This window comes from Bombina bombina, chromosome 1 (genome assembly GCF_027579735.1).
Source record: "Bombina bombina isolate aBomBom1 chromosome 1, aBomBom1.pri, whole genome shotgun sequence".
NCBI lineage: Eukaryota > Metazoa > Chordata > Amphibia > Anura > Bombinatoridae > Bombina > Bombina bombina.
This window is the reverse complement of record NC_069499.1, coordinates 1,552,212,274-1,552,236,198: the sequence shown is the minus strand read 5'-3', so window position 1 is coordinate 1,552,236,198 and position 23,925 is coordinate 1,552,212,274. Positions and strand designations below refer to the sequence as shown.

The following is a 23,925-nucleotide window of genomic DNA, read 5'->3' as shown; positions in this document are numbered from 1 at the left end:
CGACTGAAACCTGATGAACCCCCGAGTTGTCAACTGGGGCCAAGCCAGGAGGGCATTGAGAACTGCTCTCAATTCCAGAATGTTTATTGGCAGGAGACTCTCCTCCTGACTCCATTGTCCCTGAGCCTTCAGAGAATTCCAGACGGCACCCCAACCTAGAAGGCTGGCGTCTGTTGTTACAATTGTCCAGTCTGGTCTGCTGAATGGCATCCCCCTGGACAGATGTGGCCGAGAAAGCCACCATAGAAGAGAATTTCTGGTCTCTTGATCCAGATTCAGAGAAGGGGATAAGTCTGAGTAATCCCCATTCCACTGACTTAGCATGCACAGTTGCAGTGGTCTGAGGTGTAAGCGTGCAAAGGGTACTATGTCCATTGCCGCTACCATTAAGCCGATTACCTCCATGCATTGAGCCACTGACGGGTGTTGAATGGAATGAAGGGTGCGGCAAGCACTTTGAAGTCTTGTTAGCCTGTCCTCTGTCAGGTAAATCTTCATTTCTACAGAATCTATAAGAGTCCCCAGGAAGGGAACTCTTGTGAGTGGAACGAGTGAACTTTTCTTTTCGTTCACCTTCCATCCATGTGACCTTAGAAATGCCAGCACTAACTCTGTATGAGACTTGGCAGTTTGAAAGCTTGAAGCTTGTATCAGAATGTCGTCTAGGTATGGAGCTACCGAGATTCCCCGCGGTCTTAGTACTGCCAGAAGAGCACCCAGAACCTTTGTGAAGATTCTTGGAGCTGTAGCCAATCCGAATGGAAGAGCCACAAACTGGTAATGCCTGTCTAGGAAGGCAAACCTTAGGTACCGATAATGATCTTTGTGAATCGGTATGTGAAGGTAAGCATCTTTTAAATCTACAGTGGTCATGTATTGACCCTCTTGGATCATAGGTAAAATTGTCCGAATAGTCTCCATCTTGAACGATGGAACTCTTAGGAATTTGTTTAGGATCTTTAAGTCCAGGATTGGTCTGAAAGTTCCCTCTTTTTTGGGAACCACAAACAGATTTGAGTAAAACCCCTGTCCCTGTTCCGATCGTGGAACTGGATGGATTACTCCCATTAACAAGAGCTCTTGTACGCAGCGTAGAAACGCCTCTTTCTTTGTCTGGATTGTTGACAATCTTGACAGATGAAATCTCTCTCTTGGAGGAGAGTATTTGAAGTCCAGAAGGTATCCCTGAGATATTATCTCTAGCGCCCAGGGATCCTGAACATCTCTTGCCCAAGCCTGGGCGAAGAGAGAAAGTCTGCCCCCCACTAGATCCGATCCCGGATCGGGGGCCCTCAATTCATGCTGTTTTAGGGGCAGCAGCAGGTTTCCTAGTCTGCTTGCCCTTGTTCCAGGACTGGTTAGGTTTCCAGCCTTGTCTGTAGCGAGCAACAGCTCCTTCCTGTTTTGGTGCAGAGGAAGTTGATGCTGCTCCTGCTTTGAAATTACGAAAGGAACGAAAATTAGACTGTCTAGTCTTGGCTTTGGCTTTGTCCTGAGGCAGGGCATGGCCTTTACCTCCTGTAATGTCAGCGATAATCTCTTTCAACCCGGGCCCGAATAAGGTCTGCCCTTTGAAAGGTATATTAAGCAATTTAGACTTAGAAGTAACATCAGCTGACCAGGATTTTAGCCACAGCGCCCTGCGTGCCTGAATGGCGAATCCTGAATTCTTCGCCGTAAGTTTAGTAAGATGTACTACGGCCTCCGAAATGAATGAATTAGATAGTTTAAGGACTCTAAGCCTGTCCGTAATGTCGTCCAGAGTAGCTGAACCAATGTTCTCTTCCAGAGACTCAATCCAGAATGCCGCTGCAGCCGTGATCGGCGCAATGCATGCAAGGGGTTGCAATATAAAACCTTGTTGAACAAACATTTTCTTAAGGTAACCCTCTAACTTTTTATCCATTGGATCTGAAAAAGCACAGCTATCCTCCACCGGGATAGTGGTACGCTTAGCTAAGGTAGAAACTGCTCCCTCCACCTTAGGGACCGTTTGCCATAAGTCCCTTGTGGTGGCGTCTATTGGAAACATTTTTCTAAATATCGGAGGGGGTGAGAACGGCACACCGGGTCTATCCCACTCCTTAGTAACAATTTCAGTAAGTCTCTTAGGTATAGGAAAAACCTCAGTACTCGTCGGTACCGCAAAATATTTATCCAACCTACACATTTTCTCTGGTATTGCAACTGTGTTACAATCATTCAGAGCCGCTAACACCTCCCCTAGTAATACACGGAGGTTTTCCAGTTTAAATTTAAAATTTGAAATATCTGAATCCAGTCTGTTTGGATCAGAACCGTCACCCACAGAATGAAGTTCTCCGTCCTCATGTTCTGCCACCTGTGACGCAGTGTCTGACATGGCCCTAATATTATCAGCGCACTCTGTTCTCACCCCAGAGTGATCACGCTTACCTCTTAGTTCTGGTAATTTAGCCAAAACCTCAGTCATAACAGTAGCCATATCCTGTAATGTGATTTGTAATGGCCGCCCAGATGTACTCGGCGCTACAATATCACGCACCTCCCTCTGAGCGGGAGATGTAGGTACTGACACGTGAGGCGAGTTAGTCGGCATAACTCTCCCCTCGTTGTTTGGTGAAATTTGTTCAATTTGTACAGATTGACTTTTATTTAAAGTAGCATCAATACAGTTAGTACATAAATTTCTATTGGGCTCCACTTTGGCATTGCAACAAATGACACACTAGCAAATAAACTTGCAACTTGGAAATACAATTCAATTAGAATAATATTAAAACGTACTGTGCCTTTAAGAAGCACAGAAGATCTATGACAGTTGAAAATTAATAAATTGAAACAGTTATAGCCTCAATCCTTGTAAACAACACAACTTTAGCAAAGGTTTAATCCCATTAGCAAAGATAACAAATTCTGAAAGCAGGAAACAAATTACAGAATAAACGTTTTTTATCTCAGTCAAACTATAATTCTCACAGCTCTGCTGAGAGAAATTACCTCCCTCAAAATAAGTTTTGAAGACCCCTGAGCTCTGTAGAGATGAACCGGATCATGCAGGGAATACAATGAGTTGCTGACTGAAATATTTGATGCATAGAAAAAGCGCCAAAAAACGGCCCCTCCCCCTCACACACAGCAGTGAGGGAGAACAGAAACTGTCAGAAAAACAGATTAAGCAACTGCCAAGTGGAAAAATAGTGCCCAAACATTTATTCACACAGTACCTCAGCAAATGAAAACGATTTTACATTCCAGCAAAAACGTTAAACATAATCTCTAGTTATTAAACAGCTTTATGTATTTCTTACAGTGTAATTCTAGTGAAGTACCATTCCCCAGAATACTGAAGTGTAAAGTATACATACATGACATTATATCGGTATGGCAGGATTTTCTCATCAATTCCATTGTCAGAAAATAAAAACTGCTACATACCTCTATGCAGATTCATCTGCCCGCTGTCCCCTGATCTGAAGTTTACCTCACTCCTCAGATGGCCGAGAACAGCAATATGATCTTAACTACTCCGGCTAAAATCATAGCAAAACTCTGGTAGATTCTTCATCAAACTCTGCCAGAGAGGTAATAACACACTCCGGTGCTATTTTAAAATAACAAACTTTTGATTGAAGATATAAAACTAAGTATAATCACCATAGTCCTCTCACACATCCTATCTAGTCGTTGGGTGCAAGAGAATGACTGGGAGTGACGTAGAGGGGAGGAGCTATATGCAGCTCTGCTGGGTGAATCCTCTTGCACTTCCTGTTGGGGAGGAGTAATATCCCAGAAGTAATGATGACCCGTGGACTGATCACACTTAACAGAAGAAATAAGACTTACTTACCCCAGGACACTCATCTACATGTTGTAGAAAGCCAAACCAGTACTGAAACGAAAATCAGCAGAGGTAATGGTATATATATATAAGAGTATATCGTCGATCTGAAAAGGGAGGTAAGAGATGAATCTCTACGACCGATAACAGAGAACCTATGAAATAGACCCCGTAGAAGGAGATCATTGCATTCAAATAGGAAATACTCTCCTCACATCCCTCTGACATTCACTGCACGCTGAGAGGAAAACCGGGCTCCAACCTGCTGCGGAGCGCATATCAACGTAGAATCTAGCACAAACTTACTTCACCACCTCCATAGGAGGCAAAGTTTGTAAAACTGAATTGTGGGTGTGGTGAGGGGTGTATTTATAGGCATTTTGAGGTTTGGGAAACTTTGCCCCTCCTGGTAGGAATGTATATCCCATACGTCACTAGCTCATGGACTCTTGCTAATTACATGAAAGAAATAAATAGTTATTGAATAGTAATAACGTCAAAAAGGAAATGCACAGTAGCACATTTTCTCATGCATGCAGCTCCCTATGCATACACAGGTAAATTATGTGCACGTGTTTGGAGTGACAGTGACATCAAATTTTTAATTATGAAATCAAACTCTGTACCCTCTGTGTTTAGATGCAAATTTTCACTTAAAAACAATTTGATTATTTAAATTCATTAGGCTATGGGGTTATTTAATTTAGAAATCCTCCATATCTCAAAAATAAATCAATAAAATGTGTTGCACAGGAAATTAGCACATCTAGTAGAGGTGCGCATCTTCACTTGTCTCACGATTCGATTTGATTATCATCGTAACGCTTCGATTCGATTCTACGATGCATCGCAATGCATCACGATTACTGCCCATGATTTTCATTAACAAATTCAAGTAGTCAGAACTCCCTTTTTTATTTTATCTGCTCTAAAAAAAAGGGGGATTGCTAAGGGGATGTTTCTAGGATATAAGATATTATGGTCCTGGCATGTTAAATAATAATTCTGGACTTGCCTCTTTTGTCAGGGAATAATGCACAGTTTATGAACCAAGGTGTATAAATGATTGACTTTTAGCAGAGCAGGTCCCAAATAGATAACTAACATAGGATATGTGTGATATAGATTTTTTTTTAAATAAAAATAATGGATTCAGATTTAAGGTAATAGATATGCTTTTAAAAGGCTATAGGTTTATATGTAACATATACATTTATTTATATACACATACAAAGCACAACTATAATACAATACAATACCCTGTCACATATTACACTTAGATCATAGATGGGCTGTTATTTTGCTCCCTAAGCTCATATGAGACTAGTATTCTGGGTATTGGAGAGCTTTGAAAGGAATGCATGGTATGTGTGAGCAGTGCAGTGTCACCGTTAATGATTAGGGCTCTTAACTGACATAAAGGGTCACCTAATCAATCATGTAGGCACTCTAAACATGTTTATTACGGCTCTGTGATGATCTGCAGCTGGGAAGGAATGCTATGTAATTTCCTCTTACCGGAACCTTTATTAACAGCTGCACCAAGCACTTACTGAACGGCTTCAATAAGTTGTCCTAGAGGTAAAGGTGCTGGCCGGGTGAATGTGATTAATTAAGCCCTCCTGCTGTGTCGCCTGCTTCAAGACTAGGAGAGATCTGACAGGGCAGAAGCAGTCTTACCAACTGACAGCAGCCTCGTGTAACACAGTGACTATTTCCTTGTATTATCGCTTCCCTGTTAACTGTTGCGGTCTCTGCTGCATGTTTCCTCTTTGTCAGACCCCTAGCCCAGCACCAAACAAGCATTTGAGTGTTGCTATTAGATACTTTTGTAAAACTTGACTTTTTCTATATCTAATAGCAACACTCAAATGCTCGTTTGGTGCTGGGCTAGGGGTCTGACAAAGAGGAAACATGCAGCAGAGACCGCAACAGTGAGTAAACAGGGAAGCGATAATACAAGGAAATATTCACTGTGTTACACTGAGCATGCTGATGTTCAAAAACATAGAATCAATCAATATTTACTCTGTCTGCCATTACTTTAAGCCCTCACATCAGTCAGTGGGAGAGGCGGGGTCACGTGACATTGTGCAATGACGTCACTGACCCTGAATCGATTCTGATCTTGCACCGCATCGATGCAGCATCGTTAATGGCGATTATTTTTGACACCCCTAACATCTAGGCAAGTATTCCTGCTTGCTTTTACCCAGTAAAACTCAATATACATTGTTACCAATATATTATTTACCAATATATGTATTTGCTGCATTCACCCCATTAGGGGATCGCTGTGTGTTAACACAGTATTTGAAGCAAAGAGTTTTTAGCTGTTGCATATTTAATTTGCATATCTTACCCAGAATCCTCTTGTGCATTGGTAACAATGTATATGGAGTTTTACTGGGTAAAAGCAAGCGAGGATACTTGCCTACATGTGCTAATTTCCTTTGCAACACATTTTATTGATTTACTTTTGAGACATGGAGGATTTTAATCTCAAACCTTTATCTCCACCATAATTTTAATGAATTTTGATTTAGAATTTAACAAATGTATCTCTTTAGTTAATTCAGCATTATTGATTTTCTACTGCTTTTGAATATACACTCACTGGCCACTTTATTAGGTACACTTTGCTAGTGCAAGGCTGGACCCCCTTTTGCATTCAGAACTGCCTTAAATATTTGTGGCATAGATTCAACAAGGTGTTGGAATCATTCCTCAGACATTTTGGTCCATATCGACATTATAGCATCACGCAGTTGCTGTAGATTTGTCGGCTGCACATCCATGATGCGAATGTCCCGTTCCACCATATTTCAAAGGTGCTCTATTGGATTGAGATCTGGTGATTGTGGAGGCCATAAGTGTACAGTGAATTCATTGTCATGTTCAAGAAACCAGTTTGAGATGATTTGAGCTCTGTGATATGGTGCATTATCCTGCTGGAAGTAGCCACCAGAAAATGGGTACACTGTAGTCATAAAGGGATAGACATGGTCAGCAACAATACTCAGGTAGGCCGTGGTGTTTAAACAATGCTCAATTGGTACTAAGAGGCCCAAAGTGTGGCAAGAAAATATCCCCCACACCATTACACCCCCACCACCAGCCTGAACCATTGATACAAAGCAGGATGGATCCATTCTTTCACGGTTACACAAAATTCTGACCCTACCAACTGAATGTCGCAGCTGAAATCGAGACTCATCAGACCAGGCAACGTTTTTCCAATCTTCAATTGTCCAATTTTGGTGAGCCTGTGCGAATTGTAGCCTCAGTTTCCTGTTCTTAGCTGACAGGAGTGGCAACCGGTGTGGTCTTCTGCTGCTGTAGCCCATCTGCTTAAAGGTTCAACGTGCATTCAGAGATGGTATTCTGTATACCTTGGTTGTAACGAGTGGTTATTTGAGTTACTGTTGCCTTTCTATCATCTCAAACCAGTCTGCCCATTCTCCTCTGACATCAACATGTGGCTGATAGAACCATAAGCATATGGAACAAATAGGGGGAGGGGATAATCCACTCTCTTCCCCCCCACAAAACATGGAAAGACAAGCCTCCTCTTCCAGATAAAATATCTTCTATCTGGCTGCCAGGTGACTGTCATTACAATGACAAATACCTAACAGCCCTGGTTCTATGTTTGGAAAAAAATAGTATAAAATAAAAATTATCAACCCCCTTCCCAAATAAATATATCATAAGCCAGGGCTCGACAAACCCAGCAGCCAGGGAGCTATTTTATATCATCATAGCTGTCAAGTGACTGGTCAACGACAGTATACATTTTCAAAATAATTGACCTATTTTATGCTTAGATATTTAATTTATACTGTTTTTCACCATAATATGAAAAATAGTAAAAACAAAAAATATACCTTCAAATTTTTAATTATTTTTTTTTAATGAAGAAAAAGGTACATAATTTGTATTTTGGGAAGGTAAACAGAAAATAGATGTGTAACAATAAAGTTTGCATTCTGTGTAGTCGGCTTTTGCCAGTTTTGTGTATTTCTGAAAAAAAATTAATAAGATTTGTGTGTGAAACTATTTTAATGTAATAAATGCAAAAGTCTAAATATTGTCTTCAAAACTAAAGTAAGTGAACGCCTTGACAGTGAAAGAGTTATTATAGATAAATGTCTCTATACCAAATACTATTCTCAAGAATATAATCTGCATTATCCAAACCCATGTTGTTTTTACCTGCTTGGACTGCAGAAGAGGTTGATCCTGGCTCCTGTGCTCCAGAGAGTGAGGTTTTAATTTCGCCTAAAAATGCACAAAACAAATTAACATTTTGTGAGAGAGGGCAGTAAGCCACTCTATTTAAATCCGTTTACCCTGCACAGTTCTGGAAACAGACAGAAATAAAAAATAAAAAAGCAGATTTAGCTTAACACAGCTATTCTCACACGTAGCCAATGCTGAATTCTGATCAAGGACACTAAACAATTTTAGCAACCACGGAATATTCCCTGCTGAGTATTATGCAGCAGAAAATAATGAAGGTGAGAATGCATGAAAAATACACCAACTGAAGCTACAGACCTGACTCTTGAAGCTCTTAAGATATTCAACCCCCATAGAGTCTTCACGCTCACACCCAGGGGCTTTCTTGTAGCTAGTAGGAAGGTCGGTGTGGAAACCTAAGTTATCCAGGCTCTGGGGTTTCCCAAGTGAGCCAGGGGGAGACCCGCAGGGATTCGTTGGACTGCCTAGACTAGCACACAGCATCTACAAGAGAGCAAAGGGATATAATTAGAGATTACAAAGCCGGCTTAGAAATACTATGTGTTAAGAAATTGATGATTGGATTTCTAACAAAAATTGTAAAATATCAACACATTGATGAGATTTAATAATCTAGGTAAAAAGACATATAAAGATAAAATAACATATTTCTATAAGAGATAGGATAACATTTTATCTATGGCCACGTTTTAAAAGGATATTTTAATTCCTCTTAAAACACACATTTAAACAAAACTTTGTAATGCCCTTTTTTATTATTTAATTTGATATTTATTTCTGTAATTTAACTGTAAAATTGTGTTTCTTTCCACTTCTCCCAGTGGAGTGCATTCTATGGGATCCAGAAACCTGTCTCTTTAACATGCTGTAAAGAGATTCTTTGCAGTGCAGGAACTGGTTTATACCTGTCCCTAACTGGCTACAGCAAAGGAGATAAAATAAACCAGAGTTTTTCAATGGCTGTGCCCCTGGATTGCAAAACAATGTAAACTCTGCTAACAAAATGACAGTTTAAATAGTTGTAAAGAGACGTTAAAGCGATTGCAAATTTTAATGAATTAAAGGCCATTATCAAAAAATAATCCTAAAACGGGGGAACTTTAATTCATTAAAGTTTACATAGGCTCTTATTTTTTAAAATACGTACCTTTGCGTTATAGTAAACATAACGCCGATCCTCCGCCTACATCTCCTGCTGTATTTAGCATATGGATGACGAATCCGGCTTCCTCCTATCGTTGTGTGCCCCATGAGCTAGACGCCAAAGGGAGCATGCAACAATTGGTGGAAGCCGGATTCGTCATCGATCTGCTAAAGAAAGCAGGAGATGCGGGCGGAGGATCGGCGTTATGTTTACCATAACGCAAAACTTATGTATTTTTTAAAATAACTGTTTTTGTAAAATTTAATGAATTAAAGTACCCCTGTTTTTAAGATTATCTTTTGATAATGGCCTTTAATTTAGAGTTTACAATCCCTTTAAAGAGATATGAAACCCAAAATGTTTCTTTCATGATTTAGACAGAACATGCTATTTTATAAACAACTTTCTAATTTACTTCTATTATCAACTTTTCTTCGTTCTCTTGGTATCTTTTGTTGAAAAGCAGTAACGTATGCACTATATGGAAGCGGTTTTTCAAGAATGTTATCCATTTGCAAAAGCACTAGATGGCAGCACTATTTCCTGCCATGTAGTGATCCAGATGCCTACCTAGGTATCTCTTCAACACGGAATATCATGGGAATTAAGTAAATTTGATAATAGAAGTAAATAGGAAACCTTTTTAAAATGGTGTGTTCTGTCTGAATCACAAAAGAAAAACAAAATGTATGATTACCAGATAAATTCCTTTCCTTCCTGTCAGGAAGAGTCCACGTCTTCATTCATAACTGTTGGAAATATCAACACCTGACCACCAGGAGGAGGCAGACACACCCCAGCCAAAGGCTATAAATACCGCTCCCACTTCCCCATCCCCCCAGTCATTCGGCCACGGGAACGAGGAAAAGCAGGAGAAATATTAGGGTGTAGAGGTGCCAGAAGAAAAATGAATAAGGAAGCCATCAAAAAAATTACATGTAGGGTCATGGACTCTCCCTGCCAGGAAGATGGCATGACTAAGGGGTTAACTCAGAAACGTCGCTATTTTTAAATGGGTCTTTAATATAGATTATAACAAATTTTACCGTATTGGTGCTGGTGAACTCTGTATTTTGGATTCCACTGGGTTATTGCAGTTAACCCCTATCACTGAGCACAAACAGTGGTGCTGCATTCCCATTCACCTGGACTTTGCCAGGAAGGAAAGGAATTTATCTGGTAAGCATACATTTTGTTTTCCTTCCCAAGGCAGGGAGAGTCCACGACTTCATTCATAACTATTAAGAACCAATACCTAAGCTCCAGAGGACACTGATGAATAAATGGGAGGGACAAAAGAAAATAGGAGGTTGACCCTAAACTGAGGGCACCACAGCCTGTAATACCCTGCTCCCAAAAGCTGCTTCAGCTGAAGAGAAAATATCAAATTTGTAAAATTTTTGAAAAAGTATGTAAGGATGACCCCATGTAGCCGCCTTACTAATCTGATCCATAGAGGCTTCGTTCTTAAAAGCCCAGGAGGAAGCAACAGCCCTAGTAGAATGAGCCGTAATCCTCTAAAGGAGGCTGCTGTCCCGCTGTCTGATAAGCTAAGCGGATAACAAAAGGACAATGAAGTAGCAGTAGCCTTCTGGCCCTTGCACTTGCCAGAGTAAAGAATAAACAAGGATGAGGACTGCCTAAAATCCTTAGTAGTTTGAAGGTAACATTTAAAAGCACAAACCACATCCAGATTATGAAGTAAACGTTCCTTAGGGGAGGAAAGTTTTAGGGCAAAAAGACGAAACAACTATTTCCTGATTAATGTTACGATCTGAGACTACCTTGGGTAGAAAACCTAACCTTGTTTGTAAAACCGCACAAGATAAGGGGAGTTGCATTGTAGAGCAGAAATAACAAAAACAGAACCTTTCAAGACAAAAGCTAGAGGTCAACAGAATGCATAAGCTCAAACAGAGCCTGTTGTAAAACTCTAAGAACAAGGATGAGGCTCCAAGGAGGAGCAACATTTCTGAACACTGGTCTGATTCGAACCAAGGCCTTAAAGGGACCCTAAACACCTTCTGGTTTCTCATATTAAGTTTTTTTTTTTAATAATATAGTTACTGATTTGCATCTTTATTGTGTTTTTCCTTTTTTTTTATTACCCTTTTAATATTTATTTCTGTTTCAAATACTTACCTAAACCACCGCCTATTAAAAGTAATGATCGCCGCCATCTTGTAACGCACGTTACAGCTGATGCCTGTCACGTGATGTGCGCACCCATTTCCACTACCGCAAATACAAAGAGAGCAGTCTCCACAGAATCTATGAGGCTCGTACTCAGCAACCTTGTGAACGAGCTTCATACATTCAGTGGAGCCGATGTTACTGATTGACAGCTGTGTTAGAGGACCGGCTTGTCAGAATTTACTTTCTCTGAAGCTAGCTATAAGAATCTAGGGAGAAAAGGGTCATTTGCAGCCACATAAAACGTATACTGCAGTGCTTGGCTGTCTCTGTCTGGTCGTTTATCCCTGTTGTGTACGGAACAGGACTACATTCTTTGGCTGACCTTTCCCTACCCCTAACAAAAGTCAAACAAAGCTTTCCCTACAGTATCTGCTCTGATCTTCCTAATGCCTATTCCCTATCACATGCGAGCACAGAGAGTGTGAGCTGCCGGGCAGAGCCGCAAATCACAGCCTAGGAATGCAACAGATTTGCATAATGTCCGATCAGCAAAGACTCTGACAGGCTTGAACGGAGGGGGGGCTTGGAGAGAAAGGTGAGGGGTAAGAAGAGCGGCACACAGCTTATTGTTTCAGACACTGTCAGCAGACATGATTAGGACACAGCAGCTGCCTCGCTGGGCTACAGATCCCTAACCCATCCCTCTTTCCCTTGCACCTCAAGAACTAATTTTTCCTTCTCACCAGAGGGAAAAAATATTTTAAATGTGCACATAGGAATGAATAAATAAATGTAATTATATTAGCTATATAGCAATCAATAGCTGATGCTGCTTAAAAATCTATTATTGTGCAAAAAAAAAAGCTAAAAATAATCCCTGCAAATGTTATAGCAGCAGAAGTTTTTTTACTTATGCTGTGAGAGCAATGTCTACATGCGTGCACGCTCACAGCAATAAGCACAGACTCCCACCATGTCTGCACAGATTCATCAGGGAGCAGGAACAAAGCACAAGTAAATGTAAAAAAAAAAAAAATAGGAACACCTATAATAAAAAAAAAATGCGATTTGCATTTTAAAAACTAAAACGGCATTATGACTAAAAAAAACAAAAAACCCTAATGACAAGTGTTTAATGTCCCTTTAACAAAGGACTGAACATCCGGGAGATAAGCCAATCTCCTATGAAACAAAACAGATAAGGCACCACTGCTTGAAGAACCTTTCTCCCAAAAGCAGCCACAGCCGAGGCAAAAGTGTCAAATTTGTAAAACTTTGAAAAAGTGTGAAGAGAGGACCAAGTTGCTGCCTTGCAAATCTGTTCCACAGAAGCTTCATTTTTGAATGCCCATGAGGAAGAAACCGCCCTCGTGGAATGAGCCGTAACCCTCTATGGAGGCTGCTTTCCAGCAGTCTCATATGCAAAACGTATGATACTCTTCAGCCAAAAAGAAAGAGAAGTAGCCGTAGATTTCTGTCCCTTACGTTTTCCTGAGAAAATCACAAACAAAGAAGAAGACTGACGAAAGTCCTTAGTCGCCTGCAGGTAAAACTAAAGCACAGACCACGTCCAATTTGTGCAGAAGTCGTTCCTTTTGAGATGAAGGATTAGGACACAAAGAAGGAACAACAATCTCCTGATTAATGTTCCGATCAGAAACAACTTTAGGAAGAAAACCTAATTTAGTACGTAGAACCACCTTATCTGAATGGAAAATAAGATAAGGAGACTCGTACTGCTATGCTGAGAGTTCTGACACTACGAGCGGAGGAAATCGCAACAAGAAATAAAACTTTTCAAGATAACAACTTAATATCTAAGGAATGCATAGGCTCAAACGGAACCCATTGAAGAACTTTGAGAACTAAATTAAGACTCCATGGAGGAGTAACTGGTTTGAACACAGGCCTGATCCTGACCAAGGCCTGACAAAAAGATTGTACATCAGGTACATCCGCCAGACGTTTGTGTAACAAAATAGATAAGGCCGAGATTTGACCCTTTAGGGAGCTTGTCGATAAACCCTTCTCCAAACCCTCTTGGAGAAAAGACAAAATTCTAGGAATCTTAACTCTACTCCATGAGTAGCCCTTGGATTCACACCAATAGAGATAGTTACACCAAATCTTATGGTAAATCCTTCTAGTTACCAGCTTACGAGCCTGAATCATGGTCTCTTTGACTGAATCAGAAAATCTCAGCTTGGACAAAATTAAGCGTTCAATCTCCAAGCAGTCAGCTTCACACAAACTAGCACCTAGATTATGAGTCTTGCGTTGAGAGGTCCCAACGCTGCTTTTTAACGCCCGCTGGTATTACGAGTCAGGCAGGAAAGGGTCTACCGCTCACTTTTTTCCGCAATTTTAGCTTACCGCAAATCCCCTTACGTCAATTGCGTATCCTATCTTTTTTTTTTTTTTTTTTTTTTTTTTTTTAATCCTATCTTTTTAATGGGATTTGCCTATCGTCGGTATTACGATCGCCTGAAAAAGTGAGCGGTAGACCCTCTCCTGTCCAGACTCCTACCGCATATAAAAGTCAGTAGTTAAGAGTTTTATGGGCTAACGCCGTAACATAAAGCTCTTAACTAAAGTGCTACAAAGTACACTAACACCCATAAACTACATATTAACCCCTAAACCGAGCCCCCCCACACACATCGCAAACACTATAATAAAATGATTTAACCCCTAATCTGCCGACCGGACATCGCCGCCACTTTAATAAATGTATTAACCCCTAAACCGCCGCACTCCCGCCTCGCAAACACTAGTTAAATTTTATTATCCCCTAATCTGCCGTCCCTAACATCGCCAACACCTACCTACATTTATTAACCCCTAATCTGCCGCCCCAACGTCGCCGCCACTATATTAAATTTATTAACCCCTAAATCTAATCCTAACCCCCCCTTACTTAAATATAATTTAATTAAAATGAAATTAAATTATTACTATTAAATAAATTAATCCTATTTAAAACTAAATGCTTACCTATAAAATAAACCCTAAGATAGCTACAATATAAATAATAATTACATTGTAGCCATCTTAGCGTTTATTTTTATTTTACAGGCAACTTTGTATTTATTTTAAGTAGGTACAATAGTTATTAAATAGTTATTAACTATTTAATAACTACCTAGCTAAAATAAGTACAAAAATACCTGTAAAATAAACCCTAACCTAAGTTACAATTACACCTAACACTACACTATAATTAAACTAATTACCTAAACTACCTACAATTAATTACAATTAAATTAAATAAACTAAATTACGAGAAAAAAAAACACTAAATTACAGAAAATAAAAAAGAATTACAAGAATTTTGAACTAATTACACCTAATCTAATCCCCCTAATAAAATAAAAAAGACCCCCAAAATAGTAAAATTCCCTACCCTATACTAAATTACAAATAGCCCTTAAAAGGGCCTTTTGCGGGGCATTGCCCCAAAGTAATCAGCTCTTTCACCTTTAAAAAAAAATACAATACCCCCCCAACATTAAAACCCACCACCCACACACCCAACCCTATTCTAAAACCCACCCAATCCCCCCTTACACTACCCCCTTGAAGATCACCCTACCTTGAGCCGTCTTTACCCAGCTGGGCACAAGTGGTCCTCCAGAGGGTCCGAAGTCTTCATCCTATACGGCCAGAAGAGGACATCCAGACCGGCAGAAGGCTTCATCCAGGCGGCATCTTCTATCTTCATCCTTCCGGAGTGGATCGGGTCCATCTTCAAGACATCCGACGCAGAGCATCCTCTTCATCCGACGGCCGAATGACTGGTCCTTTAAGTGACGTCATCCAAGATGGCGTCCCTTGAACTCCAATTGGCTGATAGAATCCTATCAGCCAATCGGAATTAAGGTAGGAAAAATCCTATTGGCTGATGCAATCAGCCAATAGGATTGAAGTTCAATCCGATTGGCTGATCCAATCAGCCAATAGGATTGAGCTCGCATTCTATTGGCTGTTCCAATCAGCCAATAGAATGCAAGGTCAATCCTATTGGCTGATTGCATCAGCCAATAGGATTTTTTTCTGCCTTAATTCCGATTGGCTGATAGGATTCTATCAGCCAATCGGAATTCAAGGGACGCCATCTTGGATGACGTCACTTAAAGGACCAGTCATTCAGTCATCGGCCGTCGGATGAAGAGGATGCTCCGCGTCGGATGTCTTGAAGATGGACCCGCTCCGCTCCGGAAGGATGAAGATAGAAGATGCCGTCTGGATGAAGCCTTCTGCTGGTCTGGATGTCCTCTTCTGGCCGGATAGGATGAAGACTTCGGACCCTCTGGAGGACCACTTGTGCCCGGCTGGAGGTAGGGTGATCTTCAAGGGGCTAGTGTTAGGTTTTATTAAGGGGGGATTGGGTGGTGGGTTTTAATGTTGGGGGGGGTATTGTATTTTTTTTTAAAGGTGAAAGAGCTGATTACTTTGGGGCAATGCCCCGCAAAAGGCCCTATTAAGGGCTATTTGTAATTTAGTATAGGGTAGGGAATTTTATTATTTTGGGGGTCTTTTTTTATTTTATTCGGAGGATTAGATTAGGTGTAATTATTTTAATATTCTTGTAATTCTTTTTATTATTTTCTATAATATAGGGGGGGGGGGGGTTCTCGTAATTTAGTTTATTTTATTTAATTGTAATTAATTGTAGGTAGTTTAGGTAATTAGTTTAATTATAGTGTAGTGTTAGGTGTAATTGTAACTTAGGTTAGGGTTTATTTTACAGGTACTTTTGTACTTATTTTAGCTAGGTAGTTATTAAATAGTTAATAACTATTTAATAACTATTGTACCTAGTTAAAATAAATACAAAGTTGCCTGTAAAATAAATATAAATCCTAAGCTAGCTACAATGTAACTATTAGTTATATTGTAGCTAGCTTAGGGTTCATTTTATAGGTAAGTATTTAGTTTTAAATAGGATTAATTTATTTAAATGTAGTACATTTATTTAGATGTATTTAAATTTTATTTAAGTTAGGGGGGTGTTAGGGTTAGACTTAGGTTTAGGGGTTAATAAATTTATTATAGTGGCGGCGACGTTGGCAGATTAGGGGTTAATAAATTTAATATAGTTGCGGCGACGTTGGGGGGGGGGCAGATTAGGGGTTAATAACTATAATGTAAGTGTCGGCGATGTTGGGGGCAGTAGATTAGGGGTTCATAAGTATAATGTAGGTTGCGGCGGTGTCCGTAGCGGCAGATTAGGGGTTAATAAGTGTAAGATTAGGGGTGTTTAGACTCTGGTTTCATGTTAGGGTGTTAGGTGCAGACATAAATTTAATTTCCCCATAGGAAACAATGGGGCTGCGTTAGGAGCTGAACGCTGCTTTTTTGCAGGTGTTAGTTGTTTTTTTTTTGCCCAACTCAGCCCCATTATTTCCTATGGGGAAATCGTGCACGAGCACGTTTTGCCAGCTTAACCCTACCGTAAGCAACACTGGTATTACAGTGAGATGTGGAGCTAAATTTTGCTCAACGCTCACTTTTCTGAGGCTAACGCCGGCTTGAAGAAAACCTGTAATACCTGCGTTGGCTTAAGTGAGCGGTAAGAAAAAAAGCCTTGTTAGACCCGCACAGCCTTACCGACAAAAACTTGTAATCTAGGCGTAGATTTGGGTGAAGGAAGGGTCCCTGAATCAGAAGGTCCTTCCTCAACGGGAGTCTCCAAGGAGGCAGAGATGCCATCTCCACCAGATCCGCATACCAAATCCTGCAAGGCCAGGCAGGGTCTATGAGGATCACCGAAACCCTCTCCTGTTTGACTCAAGCAATTACCCGAGGAAGAAGAGCAAACAGAGGAAATAGGTATGCTCGACTGAAGGTCCAAGGGACCGCCAGAGCATCTATCAGTTCCGTCTGGGGGTCCCTGGACCTCGACCCGTATCTCAGAAGCTTGGCATTCTGTCGGGATGCCATGAGATCCAATTCCGGCTGACCCCACTTGAGAATCAGATTGGAAAACACATCCGGATGAAGTTCCCACTCCCCCGGATGAAAGGTCTGCCTGCTCAGGAAATCCGCCTTCCAGTTGTCCACCCCTGGGAAATGGATCGCCGATAGGCAACAAGAGTGGGCCTCCGCCCACTGGATTATTTTGGCAACCTCTGTCATTGCTAAGGAACTCCTCGTTCCTCCTTGATGATTGATGTAAGCCACAGAAGTTATGTTGTCCGACTGGAACCTGATAAACTAGACCGTGGCTAACTGAGGCCAGGCCAGGAGAGCATTGTAGATCACTCTCAGTTCTAGAATCTTTATAGGAAGAATAGACTCTGGCTGAGTCCAAACTCCCTGAGCCTTTAGGGAGCCCCAGACTGCTCCCCACCCCAGAAGGCTGGTGTCTGTTGTCATAATCACCCAAGATGGTCTGTGAAAGCAGGTTCCCTGGGAGAGATTATCCAGGGACAACCACCATTCTCTTGTCTCCTGGTCCAGAGTTATTAGAGGAGACAAGTCTGCATAATCTCTGTTCCATTGCCTGAGCATGCTTAACTGCAGAGGTCTGAGATGGAAACGAGCAAACGGGATGATGTCCATTGCCGCCACCATCAGCCCGATTAACTCCATGCAATGAGCCACTGACGGCCGAGGAGTGGACTGAAGAACTAGGCAAGTATCTATAATCTTTGATTTCCTGACTTCTGTCAGAAAAATCTTCATAGACAGGGAGCCTATAATGGTTCCCAAGAAGGTGACTCTTGCGTCTGGAACTAGGGAACTCTTTTCCAAATTTACCTTCCACCCGTGAGTTCTCAGGAAAGATAACACTATGTCGGTGTGGGATCTTGCTTGTTGAAAGGATGGCATCTGGACTAGAATTTCATCCAGATAAGGCGCCACCCCAATTCCCCATGACCGAAGTACCACCAACAGAGACCCCAGAACCTTTGTGAAAATTCTGGGAGCAGTGGCCATGCCGAAAGGAAGAGCCACGATTTGGAAGTGTTTGCCCTGGAAGGCAAACCTTAGGAATTTGTGATGATCCCTGTGAATAGGGACCTGTAGATATGTGTCCTTTAAATCCACTGTTGTCATGAATTGACCCTCCTGGATTAAGGGAAGAATGGAATGAATAGTTTCCATCTTGAAGGACGGAACCCTTAAAAAACTTGTTTAGACTCTTGAGATCTAAAATTGGTCTGAAGGTTCCCTCCTTTTAAGGAACCACGAACAGGTTGGAATAAAAGCCCTGACCCTGTTCCAGAACTGGAACATGAACAATCACTCCCAGGGTGGAAAGGTCTCTTACGCAATGTATGCATCCCTGACACACAATTTCTATTGCCCAGGGATCCTGAACCCAAACCTGAGTGAAGAAAAAAAATCTGCCCCCTACAAGATCTGGTCCCGGATCAGGGGCATGCCCTTCATGCTGTCTTGGAATCAATAGCAGGCTTCTTGGATTTATTTCCCTTAGTCCAAGACTGGTTAGGTCTCCATGCAGGTTTGGATTGTTCCTGCTTGGAGGAGGAAGATGAAGAATTTCCTTTGAAATTTCGAAAGGAACGAAAATTACTCTGTCGTCCCTTCTGCTTGTTTCTCTTATCTTGAGGGAGAAGATGACCCTTACCTCACGTGATATCAGAGATAATTTCCGATAGACCAGGGCCAAATAAGGTCTTGCTCTTGTAAGGAATAGCCAGAAGATTAGACTTAGAGGAAACATCCGCAGACCAAGGCTTTAACCATAAGGCTCTGCGGGCTAGAATAGAGAAACCCGAAATCTTAGCTCCCAGCTTAAAAATTTGAAGGGAAGCATCCGTAATAAAGGCATTAGCTAGCTTCAGAGCCTTTATCCTGTCTTGGATCTCCTCTAAAGAAGTCTCAGTCCTGAGAGACTCAGACAGTGCATCAAACCAATAAGTCGCCGCACTAGCGACGGTAGCAATGCACGCAGCTGGCTGCCATTGCAGACCCTGGTGAACATAAATCTTCTTAAGTAGACCCTCTAACTTCTTGTCCATAGGATCCTTAAAAGCACAACTATCCTCTATGGGAATAGTAGTTCTCTTGGCTAGGGTGTAAACGGCCCCTTCCACCTTAAGAACTGTTTCCCAAGCCTCCTTGAAAAAATAGGAGAGGGAGAAAATTGTATATCTGGCCTCTCCCATTCCTTAGCAATGATCTCTGAAGCTCGCTTTGGAACTGGAAATACGTCTGAGAAAGAAGGAACCTCAAAATATCTGTCCAATTTACTAGACTTCATAGGGACAACCACTACCGTGGAGTCACAGTCGTCCAAAGTGACCAAAACCTCCGTGAGCAACAGGCGGAAGGGCGTTCTAGTTTAAACCTAAAAGATACCACCTCCGAGTCCGTCAAAGGCAATACACTTTCTGAATCTGAGATTTCCCCCTCAGATGCTACAGCGGTATCCTCCTCTTCTTGACCTTGGGAGAGTACCTCCGAAATTGCAACAATTGCATCAGAACTTACTGAATGTCTGGTTTTCCTCTTACGTTTGCCCTGCAACATTGGGAAGGCAGACAATGCGTCATAAATTGTGGAAGACATGAGAGAAGCTATGTCTTTTAAAGTAACTCCAGCGGGCGCTAGAGCAGAAGAGCAGGGCACTGCTTGTGCGGGAGGTAAATTTTGGGACGCTTGGGGAGAAAGCTGCGGCATACTTTGATCATCGTCATTAGACTCTTGGACAGCATCCGCTTTTGAAAAGTTTTGCTCAGAAAAAATCTTTTCCCTATAATTTAAAAGTCCTCTCAATACATGAGGGACAGAAAGGGATTGGTGGTTCCACAATAACTTCAAAACACAAGGAGCAAGCAACATTTTGTAAAGCCCCTTGGTCCATACTTGTTCACAATTGAATTCAATTTAAAGAAAAAAAAATTACATTTAAAAGACGTTACTGTCTCTTTAAATTCAAAGTGACAACTTTTTTACCTTAAGGCCTGCAAAGTTACACTACCAAAATAAGGTTAAAAAAAAAGGAAATTTATGCTTACCTAATAAATTAATTTCTTTTACGATATGCCGAGTCCACGGGTTTCATCCTTTAGTTGTGGGATATAATCCTCCTGCTAACAGGAAGTGGCAAAGAGCACCACAGCAGAGCTGCTATATAGCTCCTCCCGTAACTCCTCCCCCCAGTCATACGACCAAAGGTATAGGAAGTGAAAGGAAAAGAACAAGGTGCAGAGGTGACTAAAGTTTATAAAAAATAAATCCTGTCGGGGGCGGAGCCAACTGCCGAAGCTACAGGACATGCTATCTCAGAGCTCCTAAAAGCTGATCCTAAAAAAGATATTCTATGGGGACTTAAGAACCTATATTTCTAAACATTGGGTAAATCTCTCATTCTAGGACACAGACTGTGAAGTTTGGGATTAAAAAGATATACTACTGGCGCGCTATCAGGGAAGAGGCCTACCAGCAGGCTGAGAGCACGCCAAGATTCCACCGCCATAACTGAAAACACATACGCAACATCTAGATGAACTGTGAATTCTCTCTGGCATATCATTACATAGCGTGCAAATGGAGCACCAACTTATTGCGGCACTACATGCCTTAATGAACACCCTAGACTATCGCCATCAGGAACTGGTGGCCGAACTGAAAGCCGCGAAGGACCTATCTCAACATAACACTCAAGTGAAGCCATAAAAGAGTCTGTCTGGCCGGAAACGAACTTGCCAAAATGCAATATTACTATACCCCAGGACAGGGTGGACCAGCTTACAGCAAGCAAAGCGGAACCTGGATTGCAGATATCGGAGCATTTGGGAGCAACTACACAAAGCAGCACCTTGGCCAGAGTACAGCTGCTGAATGCGCAAATTGATCGGAGCACATCCGTAGGAGAGGGTGACCCGATCTCTATATGTAAGACCTCAACATCGTCTCATGAGCCTCTCTCTCTAGCCCCAGCATCGGGAGAAGATATCAGCTCTGAGCTAAAGGTGGATATAACTGCCACACGAGGGTCGGTCACCACCCAGGATAACGAGTCGCAAGATCACTATACTACTGGTCCCTTGGTACCCACGAGATCAATGCAGCAGCCGGGAAAACTTACCGTCATCCGTAAGCAAGGCCTCAACTTCTACTACCACAGCCACCCAAATCTCCCCATAGGAAACAAGAGCGAGACAGACATCATCAGACCCTCCGCGGCCACGCAACAACGGTTAGGAGATTGTGGATTGGGTAATATACTCCATGTACTCGTATCTAAAATTACCTGCATCATCCCCCTACCTGGAAAACTTGCTCCTACGTTATCCCATCTAAGAATTGGAATAGGCTAAATACTCCCAAGCCCTAGCCTGTATTAAGTGTGACTCTCGCACTAACTTCTGTTAGGCAACCCTTCATGATGGTGACTGTGTTTTTAGATAAGATTGTAAATACCCATACCCCTCCAAATACCGAAGTATGGCTTTACCCTGGTACGCTATTCACCAATATCTTTATTGTACATACTCCTTAATGTACCCAATATCAGAGCTCTTGCTATTATGATATGTGTTCTCACTGAGTTGAGCTTTATTTGCATGTTCTGTTTTAGGGGTTCTACCTGTATTAACTATTCCCCTTCCTAATGCGCTTAAAACTGCTATTTCATTTAATGATAGGAAGGTTTGTTCTTATAGTTCACTGTTATTTGATCTTGCACCTATTATGGGTATCAACCTTAGAGTTTTTCCTATAGAGCTTCTCATTAAATAAATTGATGTAGTTTTATAAATGTGGCTTGTCAGCTATGGGTTATATTCATCCCGCTCTGCTATAAAGTGAAAATCTAATGCATAAATGACAATATCAATCCCACTGTTTGGTTGCATTAGCATACTTTTATAAGTTTATAGCTCTTCCATAGTTTTACTGTATGCAATGTGTCCCAGCTCCAGCTTTGGATATGAGATATATAGATATGCCCCCTATCTCTTATAGAACGCCTTGCCCACTGTTAAGTTTCTTTCTACACTGTGACTAGGTTACTAGCCTACTCACATATACAAATTCTCCCAGGGATACTGCTATTGTCTCTGTATGTTTATCTGAAATTTAAGCTTCAAATATCTACAGAGGGACCATAGAAGCAGAAGGGTAAAATGTGTCTCTCTTAACAATACCTTTCCACTTTTGTAATTTACACTAGTATGCAGGGCTGACATAGGTTGTTATAAATTTAGAATTGTTTGAACATTTACAGTCCAACTTAACATATGGGAAGGAAGAGTCATATTCAGCTGCAGGAAACATAGATTTGCTGACTATGAGTTGGCCCAACTCCCTTTGACTTATCTATCCTCTAAGTGTCTATATATCCTGTGCCACCATACAGTCTACTATGCTCCCTATGGAATTATGTAAAAGTCTCTAACAACATATCTTCCCCATGCACCTACTTAACTTGTGATATCTTAGGGCACTACTCAGCTTGTACATGATTTTGAAAAAACTGTATGCACATGTTCATATATATAAAGTAGTAATATCCTAAGCCTGACATGATTAGACCTAAAAACCTCAAGCATAGTGTAATCTCTTGTAGCTGTTAAGTTTATGCCCCTCTGTTATCTTTTTTTATGCTATATGCCTCTGTATCATATTCCAGTTTGCTATTAGTTTTCAACTGAGGTACGGTTACACACAACTATTTTTTTCTTATTACCTGTTGTGCAAGGGTCTATATACTTACATATGCATATATAGACAGTAATTTCATGCTAAAATTCGATGACCATATTAGCAATCTAACCTACTATATTACACACTTGTGATATTACTTAAGGCTTATAAATATATATTACTATTATTGGATATGTACAGTATATTAAGTTAATCCAATATTAGAAGCTAGCTTAGCTATTTAACTCCTAGTTTTACATCTATATGTTTAGTAATGTTTGTTTATCACACAGTATGTTCCCTTTGCTTAGTCTTCAAATGACATACCCTCCTGCTAAGGTCTAAGTTTATATGATCATATCAGTTTGAATATCATATTTGCAGTGTATAGCCTAGCCCATATGAATATTGGTAGCAGATATTGTATATGATTTACATCTTCACATTTTAATTCAGCCGTTCTAGTTATGATAGCTAGTACTGAGGCTATATGCACATAATACCTATGCAGAAATTGTTAAACATAACAGGTGCTTGACCCAGATAGGATTATTTGACTCATAGATATTCTGCCCCTGCAAACCTGTCTATTTTAACTCCCTTGCTGGCAGAATGACACTGGGCATTTGGCTATATCATTTTATAACTGTCCCTATGAAAATAAATTTTAAACACGACTAACCCTCACAGGAAGTTCTTCTCTATGGCTCCCCCCCTCCACATCCCCCCTATTTCATAAGCGGTGCTTACCCGCTGAATCTCCCCCCCCCCCCCACCCCCCACTTTATTATATTTTCTTTCTATGCTACTCTTGGGCCCAGTAGAGGCCACAGAAATGACTACCATGTGCTATCCCATTTTCATAAAACTAATGGACTTGTTAGAGAATTATTAACTAGTCAGTCAGTTACGCCATTATATATATAAAATCTGAGGTTTG

The 23,925-nt window shown here is 41.0% G+C and overlaps 1 protein-coding gene across 3 annotated transcripts in view; it reads right to left on the bottom strand.

The window, feature by feature from the left end:
• UNK (unk zinc finger) overlaps nucleotides 1–23,925 on the bottom strand; it is a 527,926-nt gene that overhangs the window by 352,014 nt on the left and 151,987 nt on the right. For all 3 annotated transcript variants that reach the window (XM_053709109.1, XM_053709121.1, XM_053709114.1), the window contains 2 exons: nucleotides 8,381–8,566; nucleotides 8,036–8,101 (listed from right to left, as the gene is read on the bottom strand). In XM_053709109.1, the coding sequence (XP_053565084.1) occupies nucleotides 8,036–8,101; nucleotides 8,381–8,566 (252 nt within the window). The remainder of the gene's footprint in view (nucleotides 1–8,035; nucleotides 8,102–8,380; nucleotides 8,567–23,925) is intronic.